This window comes from Seriola aureovittata, chromosome 7, assembly GCF_021018895.1.
Source record: "Seriola aureovittata isolate HTS-2021-v1 ecotype China chromosome 7, ASM2101889v1, whole genome shotgun sequence".
In the NCBI taxonomy this organism is placed as follows: domain Eukaryota; kingdom Metazoa; phylum Chordata; class Actinopteri; order Carangiformes; family Carangidae; genus Seriola; species Seriola aureovittata.
In genome coordinates, this window is record NC_079370.1 from 7,285,753 (window position 1) to 7,313,355 (window position 27,603).

Here is a 27,603-nt window from a genome sequence, read left to right on the forward strand (position 1 = left end):
TGATTAACTGATCAAACCTAAAAGTTAGGCTTGTTTAATTCGCTCAAGACATCCAAGTCAGCAGTGTGGGAACATTTTGGTTAATTTGAATTTCTCACACAGATTTCCTTTACAGGTTTACAAAGATTGACTTACTTACAAAAAACTCTGGAATTATTTATGAACATCACTTTACAAGCACAACTCAACTCAAAATCTTTTAGATCATAATTTCAGCCTATATAGGGAATACTGACGAGAGATATTTGCACAAATCTGTCTCTGAGCCACTGATCAACAGATGGATTTCTGTCTGTCCAGCAGTGAGCCCCCCAACAAAACACACAGACTTCTCCATCCAATTCCCTCTCTTCCTGTCCATATCCTCCCCCTAAAATGAGCCCCTTTCAGCTCCCCCAAAAAACAGATCTCAGGAAGGGGAAAAGCAAAAGCAGAGGGAGGAGGGGGTGGAAAAGAAGCATGGTCTGGCTGCTCTGGCTTCTAATCTCTGTGACACATCACAACATTCAGCCTTTCCCTCTCTCCGACTCACACTCCTCTGAACCCCCCCCCCCACCCGCACAAGCACGCACGCACGCACGCACGATCCCTTGACTTTTCCCTCTGTCTACTCAGCCCACTTGCAGGAGTTTGCTGTCAGCTCCACACTCTGACAACAGCATGTGTCAGAGCTCTGGCAGAGCTATTCATAAGTCTACTACACACACACAGACACATGAATAAGACTTTTCAGTGAACATGAGAAAGATATATTCCACACAGAGCCATGGGATTCACAATATGATACAGAAAAATCACAGTATATTTGGAGCATGTACTTGGTGGTATTTACTTTGTTCAAATAGGTAAAACTACACAGAGAGTGCTGGGCTGAAACAGCATTTTTTTCTCTGTATTAAAAGGGACGTGTATATATAGGTCAGAAAACAGAAAAAAAACATGGAGAATGATGATACATCAGTGGAGACTGAACATCTAACAGCACCTGCCTGAATTTAACTCTGGCACCAACTTCCACAGTTAAAAAAGACAAACCTGAGCTTCATTATCTAAGCTCTTTCTGTCTACTGTCATGTCGAGCTTATATTTTGAATATACTCAAAAATATACACAATAGAGAGCACGCTGCCTTTGTTGTTTAACTTATATTACTGAAAAAAACTGACAGCATTAATCAATTGTTTAAAGAAAAGTGATAAAGTAACCAAAATTTACAAAACAAATTGTAAGATATGACAAAATGTCAATACTCAAAATTGAGAGCTGAGTATCATTTCAGCAGCTCCTGGCAGATTCTGGTCCCTAGTACTTATTTTGATTGATAGAATATTATTGCTAACACTGGCCAGACCTAATGCCAATTATAGCATACGATTAAAAAATAAAGAGACATGAAAAAATTAAAGGGTTTTTAATTTTCTTTAGTCAAATAAAAGCAAAGATAAATCTCTCTGTGACACAATAAGCCTAAAGAGCAACGGCAAACCGCATCTTCCATAGAAACCTACAACAATATGCCAATGGTTAGCCTTATGGGTGGCTGGGGTTGTGGACGGGGGTAGTCTATTGTCAATGGGCTGCTTGAATGAACTAAGTATTATGGGGAGAGACTGCAAATCAAGTAGTAAGCCCTCCCTCAAAGCCGACCCCACTGTCTGTACAAAATCCACAGAGAAGGAGCATACAAGGAGAGTGACAGGGAAGGCAGTTTCCCACTGAGGCACAGAGAGGGAAATAGAAGCAGTTACCAAGGAAGGGAAGAAGGGGGGGGGGGGTGGTAACTGTCTGTGAATCAAAAAAAAGAGCGGGAAACACAGAAGTGAGAGAAAGAAAGAAGGGGGGTACGAAATGGAGAGAGAGACTGGCAGAAGAACAAGACTATGACATCAACGTGACAAACAAGAAGAAAGTATGCTAATTTCAGATGTCCTCAAAAAAATACCCCAGAGACGTTCTTCATGAATAATACCATTCTGCTTAAGAGTTGTATTCATGGACAGCAAAACCCACCTCCACCAGAACAGCCTTTCACACCAAGCTGAGTCATCTCCAGCCGACTCAAATCCCACCTGGTTACAAAGTGTGGTGTGACAGGTGGAGGGTGGGGGAGCCCCCCCTGCTGTATCTGCCATCTCATTGTCTTCCAGTAAACTGCATCCCTGTATATGTCATGTACATTTATGGTGTCGTCTCCACGGTAATAGGTTTGTGTGATAATAAGAAAAACCTAGGGTCTTGTACAGTTGATGTTCATGGGTTGACCATGTATTCTGCTCAGCTGGCCTCAATATGAGCAACAAAGTGATTAAAAGAATTGTTTAACATTTTGGGAAATATGCTTTTTCCCCTTTCTGGGTGAGAGTTAGATGAGAAGATCGATACCACTCTCATGTCCGTAAGACAAGTATGAAGCTACAGCTAGCAGACGGTTAGCTTAGCTTAAAATAAAGACTAGAAAAGGGGAAACAGCTAGCCTTGCTCTCTCTTGAGGTAACAAAATCTGCCACCCAGCTACTCCAAACCTCACTAATTAACATGTGGTATCTTGTTTATCGCTACTTTGAGGTTGCTAGAAGTTAAAACGCCCTGCCAAGAAATAGTTAATTACATAAACCCCCATAAACCACAACCTGATGTTCTAAAACTGGTTTATTTGTTGTTTTTTTTGTACATATCAAAAATTAAAGAAAAATAAAACTGTTAATTGGTGGACATTAGAGTTCCTGATGTCCAGGTTTTGTTACCTTTGGACAGAGCCAGGCAGTCAGTTTTTTCGCTGTTTCCAGTCTTTCTGCTTAGATAAGCAAACCGGCTGCTGGCTGGAGCTTATTAAACTAACTCGTCTCGTCTCAACTAACTCATCTAACTCTCAGCAGGAAAGTGAATAAACATATATTTTCTAAAATGACAATAATCCATTTAAATGATGGTCTGCGACTGAAATCAATAACTGCATCCTGCATGTAAGCCAGGAATGATAAAATATCTATCTTTCCTTTTAAGATTATGGTCATCTATGAGGCCTCCAGAAATGTTAACAATGCTAAGCCCATAATTTGAAATCTCTGACCAGTTCTTGCTTTGCAACTCAACCATAATGTAACATCATATCAAGATCAAATGACTAGCTGTTTGTGGGCATACCACAGGGTTAGCACATCAAAATGGATTTGATTTGCTTAAGGCTCAAAGGCCTTGCACTCATTATATCCCTGGTGCTAAGCTCTCCAGAGCCATGGTTTCCATGCCACATGTGCTGCTGCTTAGACTACTACTGGGGAGAAGAGTAACTATCAGTTTCTAAGCAGGCTGTGCATTCAATTTGCATTTTCTCACGCCACTCTATGGGCCACTGGCTGACTGATGGAGGGCCTCCTTTTAATCATTCACCCAGACATAGGGGTCACTGGTTGGCCTGTGATATGAGATTAGGAACCAACATCAACATACACAATATCAAGAACCGCAGTGACTTAGAAGGACAAGCCACAAAATTGTACGGTAAAATGTGTGTCTGTCTGACTGTATCAATGTATTAACATCTTCCAAAGTGAAAGCATCAACCGCACTCCTTAACACACTTAACGTAAGGCTGGCTAGCAGCGTACTCCACATTAAATTGCATTTGATGTTTTTCCCAGACTGCTGTAGAATAGTGAGCTGCAAGCAAACACCAAAGCACTCCTGTCCAATCCCCAGGTCTGTTTTTTAATGGACTCCATACTGAGGAGCTTGAGAATTAGGGTGGATTAGTTAAAATAGAAATATCACAAATTACAATACTGTAGTTATAGGAGTAAAATCAAAGAATAGGTTGAACTTAATCAAAGAATACTAACTAAATCTGGTTCATCATTAGTCAGTATACTGTATACTGTTAACTCGCACACCTACCCCAACACTGACAAATAGCGGTTATAGTCTGTTTGACATTAATGTAGGTGCTCGGTTACTGGGGAAACACCTCAAGGTCCCTTATGCTACCAACACTGGGAAGTGTCCCAACTGAGAATTGAGATGATTGAGATACTAATGAGACAGTAGGCAGCAGAGATGGATCTCCTCTTGAGAAGGAGGGGTGGGTTAAGGGCCAACTGCTGTGTCATGTGTCACTGGCTGATCAAGACTACCTGGTATTCGCTTATGGTCACATAAGAGGACAGCTTCTGTTACAGCTGAGACAAAGACAGGCAGTTGTTTAACTGCCACTACGACCAAGAAAGAAACATGTTAATTAGCCATGGGCTAGGCTGGCAATATCACCAGGACTAGACAGGAATTTGCAAGGTTACATGAGGTCAACTGTAGCAGATAAACATTTTCAACAACAAGGTTTTCTGGTTCTTACACTCAAGCGAATATGTAAGCTAAACCTCACAGGCTTAACTTAACTCAAGGAACAACCAAAGATCCTGTCAATGTTCTTAAGAAAACCGCTGCCTACCTACTCACTATTTCAGAATTAGAAAACAGTATTAGCTAAATGTTATGTGCTCAAAGCAAAATAGGCTAAATCTCAAAGAGACCTACACTCTACTACTGCTAAATATGTTGAGGTCGGTGTGGGGTCAGTGGGTGACCACGGCCTGGGGGCCTACAAAAGGACAGAGAGTTCAACCTCAGTCACAAGTTCTCAGGTGACTAGCCATGCTAGTTTTGGACTGAACATCTTATTCTGCAACATGAGCATTAAAACCATGAAGCAGCTTAATAGTGCGGGATACTGAAGGGGAATACCAGGCATAGACCTCAGCACCCGTTAAACGAAGACAAAACACCATGGTTGTAAGCTGTGTGAGACAGAACTAACCGCCTAGGGAACAATGACTTATAAACTGATAATAGCAGCCAAATGTTTTACTTTTTTTATTCAAAGAATAAGTTGAATTCAGTCTCGTAAGACTGGGAGTCGTTCGGTGAAAACATTTCAATTGTGACTCACGTTTGGGCCAATTTACAGCAGAGGATGAGAAAGTCCCTAGTTACAGTTTAACACCTTCTAACTTCACCCTTGGCTGTCAAGCACAGAAACAACCCATCCATCCCGGTGTTTCATTTCATTAGCAAGTAACACATTTAACACAGCAACACATTTACTGTACAACAGTCAACAACTTAGTGAAGAGACGTTATGGATTAATTTACCTGTAGTTCCGATTTCCATTCATGAGGTCCCTGCCCGGTTCACTTCCCGGATCACAGTTGTCAAACGTTTGGGACTCTTCCTCCGTTCAATCCGGTGTCTCCTTCGGCTGTGCGCCGCCTCTGCAGCACTGAGTGGCCGAGTACCCTGGTCTCTGCTAGCACCCCTCCCTGTGAACCGTCAAAAAGGGGCCCTTCGGTACGATCGTTTCGCCGGCCGGGGGTTTTCGGCGTCCCCGCACACCGCCGTTCGCACACTGTCAACGTATCCAATCGGATTTCACTGCCACGGCGAAAGCTACTAGTTCCTCGACGCAACGTAGTGCCAGTGAAAACCTGCTAGTTAGCCAAGTTAGCTCGCTAGCCAGGCTTAGGAAAGTGGTTGGAACGGGGGAGAGCAGCTGTCAGGATATCATCACAGCGGGTTCTCTGAGTCCAGATGAATTCCTACCGATAGATGAAGGTTAACAGAAACCACATAAATCCGTATCTACGGTACAGCGAGCGTCGGGGTAGCTACACTAATTAGCTAGCTGGCTAGCTCGGCTGTCGGATAGTTGGAATTCTGACAGACGACGGCTACTTCTGTCGCGTTAAAAAGAGCCGCTGACACGGCCCCGCTCCTCAAGCAGCGTATCCCAACGACGTCGTCTTCTGTAGTTTGTACCTCAGTGTCAAAATAAAGCTGTCAACACCGGGCTGTATCCACCGATAAGTGTCAAAATTTTCAGTCTGGTTGACAGATCAACTCTGCAGGGCTTCGGCAAGCCAGCTAAATATGGTGAAGTTGCCTTCTGACACCGACAGGAAGAGGTGGGCTCTGTGTCACCAGACGTCAGAACGATCAACTCCGCCTTCACCCAAAGGTAACCCTACGTTTACAATACTATGAATAAATTACTGGATAAGAGATTTTAAAAGCCTATAATACATCCGAATCTGTAAATAGCTAGTTTTGTTTGAAGACTGGAAGTTTAGGGTACTTCTCTGTTGTAATGTAAAATGTGTAAACCTTGCTGAATCCTTTTTTATTTTGTGTTCTGACTTCAGTATTAGTTTTTGGAGAGTGTAGATTAAACTAAAATCCAAGTAAAGAATTGCTGGACTATATACTTGGCAAAGTGGGAGACTGCCCAGGGGCCCCCATTCCTAAGGGGCCCCAAAAGCAACAAGTTTACTCCATGTCATTACTGTCTAAATAATAATTAATCGCAAATTTGTGCTACAAATTTGTACTACATGCGGCCATATCTTGTAGAGGGACTGTGTCAAAATCTAGTCTAGCTAATTTGTATTATTTTATACAGAGTTCATTTGTTGTAAAGTTTTAACAAACTGCTTCCTTTTTTCTGTATTTTAATTAAGAGAAAACTTTAGGCAAAGTAGTATTATTCCGTCATAGAAGTACTTTAGGGTTGCAAACCCCAATTATTTTAATCAGAACATCCAACCATTATTTATATTTGATTAGTCTATAAAATGTCAGAATAGAGAGAAAAATGCCCATTATCTTTTCTTTGTCTGAGCAACAGTCAAAAACCATAAAGATGTTGAGTTTAATTTCAGAGAAACCTACAAAAACTAGAAAATATCCACATTTGAGAAGCTGGTACCAGTTAAATTTGGTGTTTTTGCTTTTAAAAAATGACTAAAATAATTATAATCTATCATCAAAATTGCTACTTTTATTACCTTTACCTTTATTGCTACCGCTCTCCATTAATTTTCTGTCAGTCAACTAATCATTTCAGCTCTGGAGTTCTGATGGAAGCAGGAGCTGGAGAGCCTGAAATAATGAAACGGACATATGTAGTGGGGGTCCATAGGTGAAGGTGAACAAGTGAATAAGCTCAAGTAATAAGGAATTAAAAAACAAAAACAGGAGTAATAAAAAACAATTTTATTTTCTTTAAAAAATAACCCTCCCCAACAGAGTTCCCATACTATCACATACAGAGCCAAAATAATATGCTTCGTCCTTTCATTCAAATCTACTGGGAAGTGCTATGACAAGGACTGGTCTTGATCAGTGGCTTCAATATTGCTTAGTCAGACAGTGAGGCTGTGTGGAGAGGAGTGGACTCTCCGATGTCCACATGATGCATTTCCAGGGTGACTGCCATTTCGTCTCCCCCCTTTGCAAGGTGCTTTGTGGCTTCAGTGAGTGAAGAACTGCATCTGGTTTCAGTGGTGCTGGGAAATGCCCCCATACTGATTTTTTTTTTTTTTTTTTAGCACAGAATGAGGGGTAGAATACTGGCCCCAACTGTGAAAGGCCCGGCAACTGGTGAGCCAAAATACATAACAGGTTAATATTATATATTTATATATACAAATCACCTTGGACACAATGAAGGATCAGTAAAACGGTGTACAAAGGCATTTTGATTATGCAAGTTCATAAACATGATTTAAAAATCAAACTCATCTGATCTCTTATCTTTTGATCCCTTTCATCTCAAAGGGGCTCTGACCATCAGACAAGATTTGAGGCGCTTAAACGGCAACTGAGGTGGAATTTTGAGACCATCTCCACAGTGCCCTCTTGAGGATACACTCTGACACCAGTCACAATATTCATAATAATGACAAAAGGAAAAAGCAGTCTTTATAACCATTACACAATCGAGGCAAAACGACTGACAGGCAGTGGTGAGCGCTTGGCTCCTACCTCTACGAAAACCAAAATAAGGTGGCTCAGAATATCCAGTCGTTAAAATAATTACATGCATTTTTTTCATTAATCCAGAAAGTGACTAGATGTAAAGGCAGGGCATATTAAGTAGTAGTAATAGTAGCCCACCCTGTCCATTGTAACAATCCCCTATCTGTGCCGCCCATGCACACAGAGCACCAATGGGGATTGGCTAACACAAGCTAGGGGACTGGGGCAGGGGATGCTGCAGGTTAAAAGTGAAAACAGACAGCAAGGACAGAGGGTGATAATGGAGAAGGGGACAGTTTGGTTTAGAAGGAAATAAGGGGACAAGTGCATTTGAAGAGGTAAGTCTCTACATGCTTCGAAAGAGACTGAGAGGGCAGAGTTGTGTGTGCTTCTGCTATTCAGGCTATGAGTTGTAAATGGCTGCAGAGGGAAGAGCTTTGTGTGACAGGTGCAGAATGGTGTGTACAGGTACGGAAAGAAGCGCATGGGTGGACGTTGGCATCATCTCCACCGATACATGTTGGAATGTGCAGAATGAATGGAACAAGGTCAATTGCTGAATGTGAGTTCAGCTTTGCAGCACTTAAGTGATCACAGACTTTGTATTTGCCTGTATTCAAATCTACAGAGGAGTGTTGACCTTGCCTATTGCCTTAGTTACCTCTTTGTTCTGAAAGCTATGGGAGTGTCGGTTGTGAAAACTTCAAAAGCAGTCTGTGTGTCAAGCCTCAGGACAGACAAGTCTCACCATTTCGAAGTAAAATAAATCAATAAGTAAATAAAAAAAAGTGCCTCATATATCCTAAAAGAGCAATGCATACAGAAATAAAAGATTATCTTCCTGTTTAAGTGCCCCTTTTCCATTGGTTGGCATCACTTTTGGCTGGTTAATAATGCTGGTTTAGGTGCATGGGGTGCAAGTATATTTGATACACTCTATGCAAATGGTCCCTCTATTGTTATGCTAAGCTTGCCTCTATAGGCTAAATCTCTAAGGGACTGGCTAACCAGCACAGACAGTGCGGCAGGATTTCTCTCCTGTATCTACGATATGCTACACCTGCTCTTTCTGTCTCTGCTAATATAAAGACCAGAGGGCTAGCCTCACATGTACTAACAAACTCTTATGTGCAGGACTGGTGGCACCTACATGCTAACACTAAGTGCTAATGTACCATACCTCAGACTCCTCAAGGCTGTTTTAAAAAAATAACATTATTCAAAAAACATTAAAAACATGAATGTAGTTCATGACAACGTTAAAATGATACATGTAAGTGTGCGTGCCCAGTACCACCCCTCTGGAGGATCCCCATACTAAGGGGCTTGGAACACTGGCATCCGGCGCTCGGATGGGTAAAGAGGCAGCATCGTGGTGGCAGTTAAAAAAGTTTTCAGGATTTTTTTCTTTTTATCGCCTATTTTCCTCCCATCCATATTGCATACTTACATACATAGGAGTGTGAAGGTAGCGTACAATACAATTACATAATAATACCCACGTTTTAAAAATCCAACATAAAAAGAGCAATAGTCCTGGTAAAGTAAAAACAACAAAAATGACAATAATAATATTCATAACCTTTTGAGTGCATGAGGCTGTAGAGTCTGCCTGTGTTTTACAGGTGAAGGGCCTTATGTTTCTTGGATTTGGGTGATTGACTGGCAGGTCTGTGGAGTATGTGTAGTGGGCAGTCATTGGGAATAAGGGATGGGGATGAGGTGGTGGTGGTGGGCCGTCTGCCCACTCAGGTAGAAATGAGGTGGGAGGGGTCAATGGTGGTGATGGTTTGTGTAGCTCAGGCGAAGTACATGGTCCTCAGGGTGTCGTGGTGAATCTGAACAGCCTTAGCCAGCGCCTGTGGGTCCCGACCGTTACTCTGACCAGACACGTGGCTCCCCTCTCCACTGCAGACATGACAGGGAGAGAAGATGGAGAACAAAGATTAGTGACGCTTCATATGTGATTATTGGAATAAAGTAACCAATCGCACTGTCTCTCAAAGTTGGGGTTCAAACACCACATGGAGTCATTTTCTCAGGCAGAAAGTGTTGCATATCAAATATTAAATATTCACATTGTAACATGAAAACTCTCCAATTTTTGTGGGTTGTAAGAATTTTTGGGAACCAAAAATGAGGTCACCGGCTGTCAAAGTTTCATAAACCCTATGTTGTTTCTTTAATAACCACGCCAACCTGTCATGTTCTTTGTCCACCAGATGATAGCGGGCACGGAAGGCCACAAGACGAGCATAGTAGGCTGGAGCAGGGATGGAGACTGAGCGGGTACAACGCACGTAAGTGTGGCACAACTGGTAGGTTAGAATCTGTAACTCATCAGCCGTGAAACGATTGTCGTCCCAAAGGACGTAGTAATGAGACGGCCGGCTGGTACCCTAGAGGCAGAGAGAAGGCAATGAAAATTAGATGAAAAATATGCGCTAAAAACTAAACAACCATATGTGGGATTGGAGTCTAGGGCATTCAGGGAATTTAAAAACTTAATTACCCAAGAGTTTGTTGTATAGCACTTTGGTCAGCTGTTTGCTGTTTTTAAATGTGATTTATAAATAAATTTGGTTCAATTTGAAGAGCACAAGAGCATTTTGTTACCTGTATGCCTGCATGGCTGCACAGGTAGAAGTCAAACTCAAAGGGATGAGTGATGCTGGTGTCCACTGTAGTCCCTGCAGGAATATTCCCACTCTTCCCAATCTATCAAGAGAAGACACAAGGTGATGGTTATTAAACATATGAAAACAGGCATGTCTTCTGAAATGAGCACAAATTGTGTTAGATAATAAAAATCTCACTCTTTCAGACTTGTCAGCACAGAAGAGGCGTGTGTGGTGGCGTTTCTGCACCACAATGTAGGTGATGCCAGGCTGATAGTCTTTCTCCAGCTTGATGCATGCGTCTCTGATGGCCAGGAGCTCGTAATGGAGAATCTACACACAAGAGTATTCTTTATCAGCACTTAAGCTTATATTGTTAATTTTATAGAAAAATGCACTTTGCTACCATTATTATGCAAATAAAATAATCAGAAATCTAATGGCATCTAGTATATCAAACCCTTACCTGCGGCAACTGTCCCTCAGGAACGCCATCTCTGTAGAAAATGATTCTGGTGGGCTTGAAGCGAGTCGACTTGTAGAACTGAATAAGCAGCTCACGCACCATGTAAGACAAATCTTCAATGATCTCCTGCCTGGGTCTCTGGACTCGCACTGTGGCACAGTATCTGCTGGGATGAGCATCCATACTGCCTACCACCTGAGAGAGAGGGATAGAGTTGAACGTGGCACTGTCAGCGTTATTGATTTAAGTCACACTGGTAACACATAGGCAAAAAAAAAAAAAAGTGGTTTGCATAAAGGCATCTGTCAAATGTATGATGGAGAAACAAAAAAAAAATCATGTTAGTGGACTAACTAGCCACTGTCACACAAATTAAAACATAATAAAAAAAAAAGAAGCATTAGAAACAACAAAATATGCTGCAGAGAAAAAAATATAAAAGTGTCTATTAATAGTATTCATGCTGCCACTGTCTCATTGTCCCGTTACAGTTGCCAGTCGTTTGTCCCAATGTACTTTTGTATGCTGGCATCCCCTGGAGGCTGCGATTGGGAAGTGTGAGAGGCTCAACGTGAACCTTTCATTTTTCCTCCCTCAAATCCTTCCACTGCACGACAGGTTTCCTCCCCAGTCCGGAGGATCAAGGCAAACCCACTCTCCTTTGCCCTTTTTCCGCCCTCTCTCTCTCTCTCTCTCTCTCTCTCGGTGACTCAAGCGTTTGTCATGATTTCTAGGCAACAATGCAGCCAACCACAGCTGAGCTGAGGTCAAGGGCAGACGAGGGTTGACGTCATTTCCTTTTTGAACAGTGAGTCAGTGATGAGCTCACTAACTAGTCGTTCGATACTTTTTTCTTTGTTCAGACTCATTTACTGTGTATTCGAGTTTAAACAAAAGTCAAATTATCTACAGACGTTTCTTACGAATTTGACTTTCAAAGTAGAGTGCCCTTTGGCATTTACCTCTAATTTGATGCCTCAGAAAAGGAGTAAGTTGGTGTTTTGAAATGTTCCGATCAGCAAAAACACTTCTACAGCTCTACAGGCTAACTTGCTTGGTAAGTGTTATTAACAGCCTGAGAGTACACAATACTTGATAAAGCTGTAAATTAGGGCTACAACTAATGATGGTTTCAATTAAAATCAAAATTAATTACCACTGCCCATCCCAAGTTACCAGAGCCGAAGGTGATGAATGCTTCTCAGTCCAAAAACATAATAGTATTCACCTATTTATTTCTATTGTATGTTCATGTTAACAGTCAAAATAATAGTGGATAATATTGATGATGTTTATATATGAGCTGAACGTTATTAGAGATTAAAGATGTTGAAGCTCTTCTGTCTCCAACATATTATTTATGGCTGTGGGATTCTTTTCTTACCACCGCTGCTGTGCGTCATGGCCACCCAGTGCCACTGTCACCAAGCAACCTCAACCATGTGCGTTTGTTTTTCTCTGACATCCTGAGGTCATTTGCATTATTTACATGCCCTTGATGTTTTCTGATTTGCCTATAAAAAGGAGTGCCCCCCCCCCCCCCCCCCCCATCTTAGCATCTGGGCTGCAATCAGAGAAGCCACACTACAATATGACTTCACTTCACTTTACAAAACTATGTCCTTAAAAATAGATACAAAAAAGTTTTTACAGCTTTGAAGTGGATTGAAAAAGAGAGACCGAGGTTCAAATCCCTCTGTTGGCAACCATCCATTGACCTTAAAGGCAAGTATTCACCAGATGTTCTGTAGGTTTTCATCATGTTGTAGCTATTTGTGTGTGTCACAGCGGACACAGAACGGCTGTATTCGGTGTTGCTGTGTCCAACAGAAGCAGAGGATAGAACCTGCATGACATTCATACTGATGAATTCTATGAAGCATATAAATGCATTACTTTGACTTGTTGGTTTATCTACACAAAGTGGCAGCCAAATGCCTTGAGCTGATGTTGTTGTTAAAAAATTGACTGTATAGAAGCTGAAGATAAATGTTTCTCTTGGACTAGAAAATAAAGTATTATCTTCTCGTAAATATCTTGGTGCCAAATTTAGAGTTGTACTAAAACATAACATTATTTTTAAAAGCTCACTTAGACCAAATCCAGTAACTGACAAAGATGTTGATAAACAGCAAACTAAAACCCAGTCTTTCAAACATTTCTTCAGAACCCGATAAACAGATAGATAGATAGATAGATAGATAGATAGATAGATAGATAGATAGATAGATAGATAGATAGATAGATAGATAGAAATTTCTTGTCTTTCTACAGCCGATCACACAATCTATTGTTTCAACTAACAGTTATTTCCATTATCAAATGACCTGCATTTTCTTTTGATTACTCAAGTAATCATTTAGTCTTTAAGTAGGAAGGAGTGATGAGAAAATTCCTTTCAATTGTGTGACCAGAGCCAAAAGCACTTCACCGCCCACTGCCGCCCCCGACCGAGGGCTGAACGTGCACGCCCAGATTTGACAAGTTTGTGTGACACACCAAAGTTTGTTCTCTTCCTCTTCCTGAGATCGTGTCCAAGGTCAACTAGTGTGGCTTAATGAAGGCGTTATTTCTGAGACTTACAGCAGTGATGGAGGGCTTCTTGCCATCTCCAGCAGGGGGGTGCGTGACATCTGCTCCCAGGAAGATAACCGGCTGCTGAAACACTGCTGACCTGAGAGTGCGAATGGAGGAGGAAGAGATGCAATTTACACTTGCTCATAAAGACAGCGTGGGGTTGCTTTTGAGGATATATTATCAACATGGATATGTCATCATCACAGGCTCAAATGCTGAGATGGGTCAATTTAGTTCATCCAGTTTCACTTTGTGGGCTTTGACTTAAATTGTAAAGTGTAGCTGTTTGGTGTTGACCAAAACCAAAAGAAAAATACAAAATTTACTTAAGCCACTTCTCACTGACTGAAAATCCCTAGCTTATAAATATAATAACTTTGTTTTCAGTGTGAATGGTATAATTTTTTTGTCTAACAGGAACATATATGGAAAAGTTGCTTCTGTTGTTCTCCTGCCATAAATGGGTGCTATTCATTCAAGAGCAGCCAACCAGAAGCTCACCGTTGGTGGGGCACCAGGATGTTGTTGATGCCTCCCAGCTTCACGTTGATCTTGAGGCAGAGGTTGGAGAGGGTCTGAGGTGACGTCTTCACCACGTTCTTCACCTGAACACACTGTGTGGCCATGCCCAAGAGGGTGTCTCCCACACGCTTTACCTCCGCTAAAAAGGCACAGTTCGGAAATGGGATATGAAGACGCGTTTTGTCAAGTTCAGCTTCCTGATGTGTTTGCTTTGACAGCACAGTATGTCTTTTAGATGGTTCTGTGGTTTGATGACTATTTTAGACACTTTCTTTTTTAATTACTTCATTATTTGTCTGTGTGAAATGACAAAAGACAGAGTGTGTATCTAATAAAATGAGATAACTACATTATTAGACAACAGACAGAGTGTGTATCTAATAAGATGAGATAACTACATTATTAGACAACAGACAGAGTGTGTATCTAATAAGATGAGATAACTACATTATTAGACAACAGACAGAGTGTGTATCTAATAAGATGAGATAACTACATTACACTTTATTGTCCCATAGGGAAATTTGTCTTAAGCAGTAGCGCTGCATACAGCTACAACCTGCGATGATACACTAACACAATGTGTATCACAACTGTACTGTGGCGTGCCGGTGACACATTCATATATGCTGTACATGCAAACAACAATAAAGTCATACAATAACATACCATAGACAGGAGTTTTTCCTGGCAGGATGACGATGATGAGCTGAAGTCCAGAGTAGGTGTTCTTCAGGTGTCTGAACATGGGCTCGACACTGTCCGCTCCCTGGGCGTATTTACAGAAGCATGGCTGGCCCTGAATTGGCATCCCAGCATCCTTAGAGATCTTACGCAGCTGGTCTGTGAAGTTCCTGAGAGGAAACCAGAGCAGTTGGGGCAAGATTCAGCAAGGTGTGATCATGTACCATGATGTTACGTCTCTGCCCCAAAGTCTTCAGAAGTGTTTTTAAAAAGAAATGTACTTTGTGAGGACAGAAATTACTTTCTTCAAGATGCTTAATATACAGCATTAAGGGTGAACATTTTTTCTCCTGTGAAAGAAGCTAAATTAAAAGAGGATCTAATGACTTACTATAATCAAATGTAAGACATCCAAACATGTTAATCGAGAAAATTATTTAATCCTGCTTCAAAAAATGAATTCCCACTGCTCCCACTCATTAGTCCTTACTTGAGCACCTCTTCTCTGCACTGTTTCTGGGGGGCAAAGCAGGCAATCGCCCACACTTTGATCTCGATGCCATTATAAAACTGCTTCCCTCTCATGTCCCACACTCCCTGGTTGGGGGTAGCAATGGCACGATTCTGTGCGTGAGAGGACCAGAGGAGAGAAAGATTAAACCAAATCAGGTCACATCTACAACTAAATGGTGCACACTACAATTTTAATTAATTTCTTTTAACTCAAAAGCTGATTTCTTTGAGCTGATAAATGAATAATTTTTCTTTACCCGTCCTCCATACTGCAGGATAGGGGCCGGGAGCACTCTGCCCGTCACCTCAGCCATGTCATCTTTCACTTTGATCCCAAACTCCTGGATGTACGGGTCCAGGTTGAAGTTAGCGTTCTTCATCTGTGGCGAGAGAAGATCACCATCATATCTCACTGGCTTTGTTACTTACACGCTATAAAATCACTGAGAAGTACATTTTCTATACAGTGTTACTACATTAGTTGTGAGGCCTCCCCCCACCAGTTCTCTCTACAACTCACCAGCCTGCTGATCTCCTCTTGTCTGTCAGGTGCAGAACGAGCTGTGGCTTTGATCATAGTGGAGGTCTGATTATCTGTCAGTTTCTTGATGCATCGTTGACCTGCTACAATGTTACACACCTGGAACAAGTAAATTCAAATTCGTGAGGGTGTAAACGTTAGTTCCTTAAAATGCCCGAAATAATTTTAAAGACAGCGTTCACGGTGTTGAACAAATAATCCCAATCACAGATGATGACTTTCGGGTTGGTTAAATGTTTAAATGATGACCGCAGTTATTGTATCACAGGTCCATTTCTCACCTCCAGGGGCAGGTAGGTGTGCTTCTGCTCCTGGCCCACCTGTAGACAGGGCAGGTGGGGGTATTTTAGCTGCAGGTTGTACTTCTGCTTGAAGTACTGGGCCACTGTACATTCTACTGTCTGCCCACTTTCGAGCTGGAGGGGAAACCTGGCAACAACAACAAAAAAAAAAAGGTTGAGAAAAATGAATGACCATATGTTCTGGTAGTGGTTTACAAAAGCTTTTGAGTGACACATGTCTTCAGACTCCCGACTTACAGGTTCAGCAAGGGTTTTATTGAAGATTGTGCCCAACAGTCCATTGTCAAAAAAATATTTTTAATTATTTAATTAATCATTTGATTAACAAAATGTAAAAAGTAAGGAAATGTACACACATTATCAGACTCCACTGTAATGTATTAAAATTGCCTGTTTAGTCCAAACTTCTCATCTGTCAAACAACTTCCAAAACAATCATTTTAGCTCTAAACGTGAATCGTTTTGGATTAAATACTGATGAAAAGGTGTTGACGTACACATTAAAGCTGCTATAATCAGTATTTTGATATGAACAAGGATCAAATGTCAACATATATGTGAGAGGATCAGCTCAAGGTGATCACCCCACAGAGAATTATCACCCAGCTCTGCAGCTTTCCTTGGCTCTATGGAGCGTTTCAGTGTCTTTATCGATCAATGTTTTGGCTTTTCCGCCACACAAATTCACTGTTTTGATTCACTCTCGCTGTCCACATCAACCCTGTTTCCAGCTGCAGCCAGCAGCTGTTTTCAGCCAAAAGCTCTGATAAAGCAAACAGCATACAGACAGAATTACGTGACTGGCTAGTGGAAATAGTGGAGCATTTAGCAGCTTAGGCTTAAGATATGGAACCCATCAGGTGGACACAAACAAAACTGCAAATGAATGCTAATGCTGCTCCATATTTACTGGATGAGGAAACCATTTCCTAACAAACTTGGCACATTAACCATTGGGTGATAACATGCGGGTTTGCAGGTTTCTGAGTTATTTATACATTTACGTAGACTATGAAAACATATACAGATAATTTGGGGGTATCCTTATAATCCTTCCTACTATCCTTATAATGTAGATGTAAGCATTAAGATAACCAGTAGATATACTTGATCTAATGTACATAGCAGTTATGCATGTGGTTGATATATTTGTATATCAAGTGCTGTCAAATTAATGTAATATAATTTGATTTAACGGTGTCTGTGCTTACGTCTGGTGGCTGGCAGGACGTCTGGTGACATTGCATACGCGATACTTTCTCTTCATTTGGCCACAGTGGGTCACCTCCACCTTCAAACCTGCCGACAACAAACGGGTTACACACAAATTAACGCACAATGACACAGAAAGACAAGATCACTTGAAAGAGCTTCTCGTGAAATAACAAAGCACCAGAATCACAAAGTTAAAAGGGAATTAGAAATGTACAGTGTCTGAACGTATAATCTATATGAAACAGTTCTGCAATGCATTTGCCAAGTGTAAAATGAGCAAATATGCTTTGGATGGGGGCATGCAGGTGAAAAATAATTTCTTTATTTGGGCTCATCGTGATGTCAGCCTGCGACTTTCACACTGTCCAGTAGCCCACCTTTAATCTCCTTTGTGAAGCGGACCCTTTGTGAGTCGGTGAGAGTCTTGGGCTGCTCGTCGATGTTGCGGATGTCCAAAACCTCACACATGAACTCAATTACAGGCTGGGCTTTGTAGAAGGCCGTGGCAGACACTAGAGGGAGACAGAGAGCAGCAACAGGTCCAGAAAAGTCAGAGGATGAACTCAACATAAGGTGCGTGGATGTCCAAACCTTTAGTCAGTATTCACCTAAAAATGTAAGGCATTCATCAGCGCCAAATTAATGTTACAAGCAGCCAATAGAAAGCAGCCTATGTGTATGAGATCATAAATATAAATCAAAACAGATGTTTCACTTCACACATCATCTTTGGTCCCAGATTACATTTTACTTTTCATAATTTCTGTCCCATTGTTTCGGCCCAGTCATGCAATGTCAGGAAAAGCACACTGAGATCACCTACTGACTACACACTCTGGTGAGCTCGTCTCCAGTGACTCACCATCAATGTTAAGCATCATCTTCCACATGGCGGGGCGCACAGACTGGTGGAAGCCAAACCAGACTTCCCTCCCCCCACCCAGTGGGTGGTAGTATCCTTCAGGTGGGGAGAAAAATGAACGGCCCACTGGAGTGTACCTAATCAGAGGAGATGGGGTTGCGAAAATGAAAATCATGAACGTTCAGAATGACTTGACTGAATTCAGAGTATAACTTCAGTGTGAGCTCATGTGTCATGTAAGAGGTTTCAGAATAAGTCCGTTCATAATAACCATTAGTAAACCTCCGTGCAAAAACACTGATATTGGTCAATATTGGACAAAGGAACAGTTCTCTATTAACCACAAAAGTCTTTTTCAGAAAGGGACAAAAAAGAGGAAACATTATCTTTGAAATTACTTTTGTGGCTTGAGGACTTCCTTTTTGACCATTTTCAGGTCAAGTCCTCAAGCCAGTTATCATTATTCCACCGCTCAGCATTGTTCAGTGGACACTTTCACACACGTCTCAGCTAACAAGCATCTTTTGTTTAGTGACTCTGACGCCTGGAGCTATGATGGTCTGATGCAAGCGAATGGAAGAATCAAGTTAACCTTGCTTGGCTGCATGGTTAAGATGTCAGCAGAAATAACCTGCAAAAACATGATTTTCCAATCTGCTTTTAAGACAGGCATGCATATAACTCTTTTTGAGTAAGAGTCCTTCTGTGTGTGTTTGTGTCTGTGCCGGTGTAACTAAGAGAGAAAGGGTTCCTGCGGTGTACCTCATAGAGGCCAGGTGGCGCATGGCCACGTCCAGGGCTTGAACCGAGTCGAGGGGGACCTGCAGGCGGCCGCTGACCAGAGTCTCCTGCAGCAGGCGCCATGAAACCTTGGCCAGCCAACGGATAGACACCTTGAAGATTCTGTCCTTACCCTCGCCTGGGATGGTTACCTCAAAATCCACCTGGAGTGATAGAGGACAGAAACAGAGAGAAGAGGTAAAGAACAAGACTTAGGCGAAATAAAGACACAACATTCCTGCCTTGACCTGGCTATAAAAAGGGGCTACTGATTCATTTTCCTGTTGGATGAGAAAATCACTACCAGCCTCAAGTCTGTAAATATGAAGCTACACCTGGAACCCCGTTAGCTTAGCTTAGCATAAAAAAGAAACAGAAACAGGGCAACAGCTAGCCTGTCTCAGGGACTCTTCTGGACAGAGCCAAGCAAGCTGTTTCCCCGTTTCCAGTATTTATGCTAAGCTAACTGACTGCAGCCTTATATTTTCTGGACAGATATACATAACTTAAAACTATTAGTGTCTAACCAGACAGCGAGAGTGCTTCCTTAAAACAGTAGGTGTTTGTAATTATTTTTTATATGGGGATAGACATATGGGCTCTACAGGAAATTAAAAACATGCTATTCAGTGTGGTTGAAATGACCCCTCCTCCGCTAGAGAAACTCTTTAATTAATAATACATCTTATTGAACGCTGAGGAGAAATTAGCAGAGGATTAGGGTGTGGTGTAACAGTGTAAAACAAAGCCACCGCAAACATTTACCTTCTCACTCCCAATAGGAAGTGCTAGCACCGTGTAGATGTTCTTCTTGCCATCATACACTGGTTTCCTGTCACCAAAGAGCTGGGGCTTGAAGTGTTGCACCATGTACTCCACCACCTCCCTGTAGGAAGCGACACATAAAAACATAACACTCTGTCAATTAAACCCATCGCCTGATCAAGATGCCCTTATTGTGTTCGGGGGGGGGGGGGCAGTTTGCAAGATGACGGAATATTGATCGAGCGGGATACAGCTGGTGGGTGCAATATCTCATGGTCACGGAGGGGAAGGCAAGGACAAAAAGAGAGAGGGTGTGGGCGTGGGGCCACCACCTTTCAATGCACAGTGCCTTGGCCTTCATATAAGTGTGGGGGGATGAAGAGTCACTCTGAAAAAGGAAAGGTCAAAGGGCTTGACCTCTGCATGCCTTCTTGGACGCTTTGTCTCAAACATTAAAGCCAGAAGAGACTGAAGCTCGAAGACCCTCTCTGAATGTTAGATTTTCAGTGGTTCTTCTTTAGAATTTTAAGTTTTCTGAGTTTAATTAAAAATAGGAGAGTAATGATTTGCTTCATTTGTTCCTTTTGCTGTTCACAACCTTGATAATGAGGGAGACAGTAGGGCTCAAGGACTCTCCTGGAGGACTCTCTCGACAACCACTGCTGAGATCTTCAAGGATTTCAACAAAAGATTGTTTATTTAATCAAAAACAGAAGGTTACACAAGGACACAAGTACAGAGTCAAGGCTGTTTTAGTTGACAGAAATAAATTATGTCAAGTTGTTTCTTTTTGAGATGAGCTATAAATTTCTCTTCAAGAAACATGCAAAAACAGATTACGCATTTAATTGATTAAAGCTGCACAAGTCTAAATGATATGGTCAACAGTAACGGCCACACCATGTTCTTATATGAACATCTGGCTTCAAACATCCAGATGCCATTCTCACAAATGTAACTTTGTGCTAAATGTCTATAAAGGTTTACAAGATTAAAGGACAGATACTCTCCATTTTCCATGCTATTTTTCTCCATCTTAAATGATTATGAACGATTATCCAATAGCCTGAGGCCATCAGTAAGGCACACTGGGACAGTAAACTTGAGGATTGGGTTAGTGTCAAGACATTGACAAAAACAAAGTTAGCCTATATATATCATATTCCAGCTCCTAGCCTGCCCCTGATAACATAACACCACACACAAGGCAATGGTGGGACATGATAGCCAATCATATCTCATTGAAAACCACCTCACAGTCACAAGCGTGACACTACAATTTCAATCTGGAATCAAGAGCAGAGAAAACTGAGTAAAAGGCAAAATGACAATCATTCCTTCATGAAAGGATGAATTCTCCTGAATCAAACATGATGAAACACGTATTTTGTGGCGTCTTGCCCTTTTGCCTCAAAGGCAAGACAGTCTCTTTTTTTTTGTAGAGGAATTGACTCTCCGGAGAGTCGGAGGTCAGCACAGCATACAGCACAATTCCCTCCTGAATTTCGTAATTTATGTTTATGTACTGTTTATTGCCTGGATTAAAGTAATAAATGTGACAAATCATGAACATGGCAGCTCTTTTTTGTTTTTTTTTATTTGTTACAGCTGAAAAAAAAAATGGATGGAACTATTTATTAGTTTCATGAAAAAACAGCTAATACTGAAGCTTACGAGCATGTAGCAACTAACATAGCAATTCATGTTAACCTGAACAGTTAAACAAACTAAAAAAAAAAAGATCCCCTTTTCACAGTAAATAGAATTTTGAATTTCGTTTGCAATAAATCTGTTCCATCCTAATTTTTGTAAACTGCAACATGCCTCGCTTGCTCTTGCATCATATCCCAACATCGATTGGAAAGCCACTTACAGTATGTTATTGCTATCCAATAACATCTTCAGAACCCTTTTCATATAGATTGTGAAACTACCATTTTGACTGAACCTACATCAGACAGCAAACGATTAGGCCACGCATACAAGTGCTTCTTCAGGCACACTCCGCAGCGTAAACACCAGCAGAGATGAAAGGGTCAGTTAAGTCAGATTCACTTGTGACTCCACCATCTGTCCTGTCACTTGGGCACAGCTACTGCAGGAAGAGAAGGCTTCCTGCTGCTCAATATGATCTGAAACCCATGCATACTTGGTGTTTAATTTTTGCCTGATTCTGCACAGATACTTGGGCTTCTTTCACATTGGTTTTTTGCCCTTCAAGGCCCTTTTCACAGAAGATAAACATTCCATAATAAGCACAGTACATAACACAATATAAAGCTTGGAAAATAAGTTTCACTGGCTTAAATAGCTGAAGTAGGTCACAAGGTTCAGGTTATTTTCCTCTGATTCGAGCAATTTATGATTGAATATCCACTGATACTGCACCCCTATTCAATATTTGTTCTCCTTCATAAATGACTGAGACCAGTCTAGGTAAAGCATGCTTGAGTGCTGGAGAGCTTTGCTTTGGCTGCAACAGTCTTTTCATTATTTCCCCCACATAAAATATGGTAATCAACCTGTAAAAATAAATAAATAGCTATTACAAAGAATTACAATTGATTTGTTCATGTTGAAAGCAGCTGGTACGGCTGCCTTGTGAAAGACTGACAACACAGTGATTACAAGTGGCTGTTGGCTGTTTCATTATCCAATTTCAAACACAGCAGACATTTCAGCCTCTTGTTGACTTCTTCAAATGCATGCTTTGTTGCCACAAGTTAATAACCACTCATGACAAATGACAACTGACAAGTACTGATCTTTCAGTTTAATGCAGGACATCACAGAAAATACAGGAAATACCATGACTGGGATGTGCCGTTACCTGTTGACTCGTCGTGGGCACTTGTCGGGCTTAATGTCCACCTCATAGTGGTAGACGTCCATCTTTGGGATCTCCACCTCAAAATAGTTGGCCAGCAGCTTGATGGGCTTGCCCACGGTACCCATGCCTGGCCGGCGGGGGGCATGGAACACCTGCTGCAGGGGTGGGGGGAAGACCCCCATGGGCACTGCACAGAGAGGGGATAGCGAGCCATCGACAAGGACAGGTAACAGAGGGGAAGAGGTTCGGAGCAATGACGGTGAGGAAAGTGGGTGTGAACAGAGCAACAGCAAGTACAGAAAATGAACAAGTCAAAGCGGAGGACAGGCATGGCCAGTTAAGTAAGGAGGTGGCAAAGGAAGTGGTTGTGAACAGCAGAGGCAGGGCAAAGAGGACAAGAAATGTGGCCAAAAGCCAGGAAGGAAGGAAGCGTAGGCAGGGGCCATGAGGACATGACAGGTGGACGCAAGAGCAAATGGTAGTAACGGAAAGAAGAGGGAGGGGAGTGATAGGAAAGAAGAAAAACAATGTGAAGGAAAAAGTTAAGCAGCAAATTGTGTATTTGGGTGCAGGGAGAGGGAGAGAGAAGTTTGATACAGAGGGAGTAAGATAAAGGGTGATGGAGGAGAATATTGACAAGGCATGAAGTGAAGGAGGGGGAACAACCAGATTAGGTCAAATGAGGATGGAAAAGAAAGAGAGGGGGGTGAAAACAGAAGGAGAAATGATAGCAAGGGAAAGAAAAACAACACATTAGAAAAACGCATCTTTACATATCATTAACAGAAACTCATTTATGGAAATTCTACACAAAGTGGTTAAAAGTTTAAAGAGACAATTTTGTTCCATCTGGTTATTTCATGTCAGTCTGAAGCTTAAATGTGATTTTTGAGGATATTGGTAATTCAACTGCTGCTCTTTTAATACACAAACTTCTGTTTTGTGGTTCCTGACAAACAGGTCAACAAATATTTTGATAATTAAGGATATCAAGGATAGATTATCAAGGATCAGGATTTTCTGTTTTTTCCTGCTGTAAATCGATTGTACTTGGGATTTGAACTGTTGATCTGACAAAAACAATCATGTTCAGGGCATCACAGAGCGCCCGGGGAACATACTATGGCATGTTCAACTATTTTTTTCAACATTCTATATACCTATGAGATTTTTCTCTGTCTGATCAGCGACTTCAGTGTTCATAATAGCGTCATGTCTTAAAAACAAGTCTGAGCCAGTCAGGAGGTCTAATACAGAGGGGGTCCTAGACTGGGTGCTGGATGTGAGGCTAGCTGTGACTCCTGCCTGAGAGGGCCCCAGTGCCTTAACCTCTGGGTCCCTAGAGAACAGCCCTCCTCCACCACAACAAAGACCCCAGCTGCCCTGCTCCTCTGTCTCACACTCACACACACAAATACGGGTGTATGACAGAGGGAGCGCCCCTGCTACGGCGAACACACACTGATACACACAAACGCAGGGGGCCCCCCTCTACATTCCCAGCCTCACCATGGAGACACCACGGCAACACATTATTGTCATGGATATCAGGGGACCTGTGTGTGTGTGTAGGGCTGTTGGAGGAGATGGGAGGAGGCAGGGTGCCACTGTGGTCATGCTGAAGAGACCTTGGCCTCTCTGGTCCTGTGCTGAGCATGTTCCCACATCAGGCCAACGTGCCTGGGTATCCCAAACTGGACAAGCCCTGCTTTAAATAGCTGCTATGGAAATCCTTGGGTCAAACACACTACTCAAGCACATGTTCACTAAGCCTTCAGAAAATGCCAAACTGGCAGGAAGAGTAACATTAGCAATAAAACACATAAATATGCTGTATCTATGTGTAGAATCACACATCACCACAACACATCTTACAAAACACAATAAATACAGACACTAGGCATGTGTTCACCACACATACTCTATGTGCAAGAAAACATGTATGTGTGTGAATATGCGAGTGTCTAGAGTGCGTTGTAATCGTCGCACACTCACACACAATGACACACACTTCACCCCCGTGCCAGTGAAGGCAGATGGTGAGAAGCGCAGCCAGCACTCACATATCACGAGACAATAGCAGTCTTTCCCGGGCGGTAAGACTTAAAGGCAGAGTTTCAGTGATGCATCATAACGTGAAGACACTCACCATTTACTGTCTTTACAGTGACATAACACATAATAAACACATGTCACATGGGAATGACTACTTTAACATTTCATCTGGGGGATCATGAATGTTTTTTGTGCATTGAAGTTTGGTTCATTTACGGCCAACTGGCGAATGCCTGTTTCAGGATCCTTTGGTCAGCTTTGCAGTACAACAACGGTTCAGCACATTTTCAAAATAGACATTACATCTTTTTTTACATTCTGAGTTCCGATGTAGCTTGTAAATAATTCAGTTTTGACATTAGCAGATCTCCCGTGAAGCTAATGCTGAGCTTCAATGCAAAAACAAATTGCAATTGAAATAAAAAAAATTATCACAATGAAAAGACCCCTCAAGCCCCCCCAGGCAACCCTCAAAGGATAAGCGATAAGCTAATGGATGGCTGGATGAAAACACCCTTTAAATCCTACAAATACAGAGCAAAAGCGTAAGTTTAGTAGGAGACCCCGTCCCATGTCAGGACACCACAGTACATGAATGAGAAGGAACAGCCAATTATGCATCAATTGTTTTGGCAAAACTAGTTGGCTTTTTGAATAATTGGCTGTTGAACATGAACTAAACATGGCAATCAGCTCAATGTTGGAAAATAGCACATTGAATCATCGCACTTCAAATACAAAAGCAGACTTTGAGATGAGGGGCCCCCGGGGACCCTTCCCCCATCTTCAAAAATAAAAACAAGCCTATTCAACTGAATTCAAAGTTCAGTATCGTGGATGACAATGTCATTTCAAAACCAGGCTTACAACATATCCATAAACGATTCAGAGTTCAAATCACTACCTGTGTATACAAAAACATTCAATATATAAACCCTGCCCTCCAAAAGTTCAAGACAGATTCAAAGCTGTTTTATGAATGCAAGAGTCCAAGAGTTTCCTCAGTAGATGCACTTCAGAACTGGGTATAAAGTCAGTTTGTGTTTGAATTGGTTGCTTCCGGACCTCTGTGTCATCCAAGAAAACTGCCAAATAAAGTTAATCACTGGCAGTGATAAGCACTAGCTGTAAATCTTAAAGTGAAGCATGCAGAGAAAAACCCGACATACAAATGCAGTACACATGCTTCTCAGTCTTTCCAAGTCTAAAAACAGGTTCTGTCAACTCCAACAGCAGATGTGCACATATCACAATTAAGATTATTTTTGGTTTCACATAAATAAATAATTCATCTGTCTCCGCAGATGTTAGGCCTATGCTTGTGACTCTAGTGTGCGCATGTAAGGTACAGTTATTAAACACTATTTAGCCAACCTGAACAGTGTGAGCAGCCATAACCTGTCACTGAAAAGGGAGGCTGGTGTGGTGTGCGGGGTGCAGCCAGCTGCTGCTGTGCTGCCGCTGCTGCTGCTTCTTGAAGGCGGGCTTCATCTCGTCCCTCCTCACCGAGATTCCCACGACCTCCCTGCCCCCGCGCATGGCTGGGGATATTGTCAGCGCTCCAAAAGGCTTGTCTACAGCTATAAATCTGGATAAATAATATCGTTTCCTACAAGGTGTTGTGCATGCAGACTGCAAGAGAGCCCCCTCCATCTCCCACTCTCTCCTCTCTAAACGTTGCGGTGCAACAGACGGGGTTGTCACCAAACCTCCTTGTACATCCCCCTGACGCTAAGGCCAGGCTACGGTTGCCTCGTTTTTGCAGCTGCAGTCTGTGTCTGCAGCCATAACTCGGATATCCTGATTGATCCCACGTTAAACCATTAAAGTAAAAAAATAAACCTACCAGCGCCAGACGGTCCCGGCTCCATCCCATTCACTTAGCCGCGCGGGTACAAGCTAGCTAGTCCGGGGTGCTGTGGCCAAACCGCCGGCCCCTTCAGGCTGGAAGCGTCTCAGACTTCCAGCCCCCTCCCCTCGGCGTGTAGTCTTCTCCCTTCTCGGTGTACCCCCGCCCCCTGCCCCTACCAGTACCCCCCAGACCCGCAGAGGAGTTGAGGCTAACGACGATAGCTGCCAGCTGCTTGCCTGCCCGTTGACCCTGGAGCTAGTAACGGCAGAGCTGGAGGGCGATACCGTCTTAAATCCACCCACTCTTCCTTCGCGGGGCAGTGTGCTCCCTCCCGGCGCCGTGATTTAGCCGATTAATCCGCGGCGTTGTGATTTCTTGTCGGTCTGTTGTGCTCCTGCTCACCGTTCAAGCAGGATTCTCCAGCGGAACAAAAAAGGCCAGCCCCTCACCCCCCAAAAATCTGAAACTTCTTCTTTGCCATTAAAAAAGTGCAAAGGAACTGTTGATGAACTTGCTGTCACACCCCAGAGGTTGAAGGGGGAACTGCACTGCAGATATGCAAATGTGAAATAGGGGTAAGTGTCAGGGCAAAATCAATGTTATGAATCTGTGATTATGACATAGTGGTGTTAAAAGTATTCAAATCCTTCAGTTAAGTATAAGTAGTATTAATGGACTGTGAAAAAAAATTTAAAAACTCAGGTACCCCTGATATTTACCACAGTAGGCTCAGTGCAGAAAAATGGCCCTAGTGACTGTTCTGCTATACTGTATTATATCATTAGATTATTAGTACTGATACATCAGTGTGTAAGCAGCATTTTACTGTTGTAGTTGGCTGAGATGGCGCGAATAGTGGAGTAGAAGTGGCATGAAAAGAAAATACTCAAGTACTTCAAATAAATACATAAACCATAACTGATAAACCAGTCTTCATATTTATCCAACAGATCCTTCCCTGTCTGTACTGGCAACTCATCCTCATCCTCTGCCTTTATCTCCTGTGACATTCCTCAGAGTTATACACTTGGTCCCATTCTTTTCACCATCTTAATGTTCCCATTAGGTCACATGAGGCAAAACCTCTGTTTCTGTTGTTATGCTGACGACACTCAGAGTATTCATCCCCTAGGATGTAATCATAACAGCAAACTAACACAACTTTCTTCAGCTTAATCAGAGTAAATTTGGAGTTATTTGGACCACACCTCTCT

At 42.2% G+C, this 27,603-nt stretch overlaps 2 protein-coding genes across 3 annotated transcripts in view; both read right to left on the bottom strand.

Moving 5' to 3' along the window:
* Positions 1-5,926, bottom strand: part of LOC130172605 (protein argonaute-3) — a 39,264-nt gene extending 33,338 nt beyond the window's left edge. Inside the window, exon 1 of one of the 2 annotated variants that reach the window (XM_056381428.1) lies at positions 5,146-5,926. In XM_056381428.1, coding sequence (XP_056237403.1) covers positions 5,146-5,164 — 19 coding nt within the window. In that variant the 5' untranslated portion in view covers positions 5,165-5,926. The remainder of the gene's footprint in view (positions 1-5,145) is intronic. The other variant, XM_056381429.1, reaches the window with a different exon arrangement.
* A 1,101-nt stretch (positions 5,927-7,027) lies between these two features.
* Positions 7,028-26,864, bottom strand: ago1 (argonaute RISC component 1). Its single transcript, XM_056381430.1, has 19 exons — positions 26,384-26,864; positions 22,483-22,669; positions 19,653-19,773; positions 18,870-19,051; positions 18,108-18,244; positions 17,623-17,757; positions 17,242-17,329; positions 16,010-16,157; positions 15,708-15,827; positions 15,445-15,567; positions 15,165-15,298; positions 14,660-14,844; positions 13,970-14,129; positions 13,475-13,565; positions 10,892-11,086; positions 10,624-10,758; positions 10,424-10,525; positions 10,007-10,206; positions 7,028-9,715 (listed from the first exon to the last, which is right to left on the bottom strand). Exons 1-19 carry the CDS (start codon positions 26,406-26,408, stop codon positions 9,607-9,609), a joined length of 2,577 nt encoding a protein of 858 aa, XP_056237405.1. The 5' UTR covers positions 26,409-26,864; the 3' UTR covers positions 7,028-9,606.
* Positions 26,865-27,603: the final 739 nt, after the last annotated feature.

Coding starts and splice junctions, on each gene's coding strand:
- ago1 (XM_056381430.1), bottom strand. CDS start 26,408: ATGGAGCCGGGACCGTCTGGCGCTG. Junction 19,052..19,652: donor TTCCTATTGGGAGTGAGAAG/GTAAATGTTTGC, acceptor CTATCACTCCAG/GTGGATTTTGAGGTAACCAT. Junction 17,758..18,107: donor GATGATGCTTAACATTGATG/GTGAGTCACTGG, acceptor GTCTCCCTCTAG/TGTCTGCCACGGCCTTCTAC.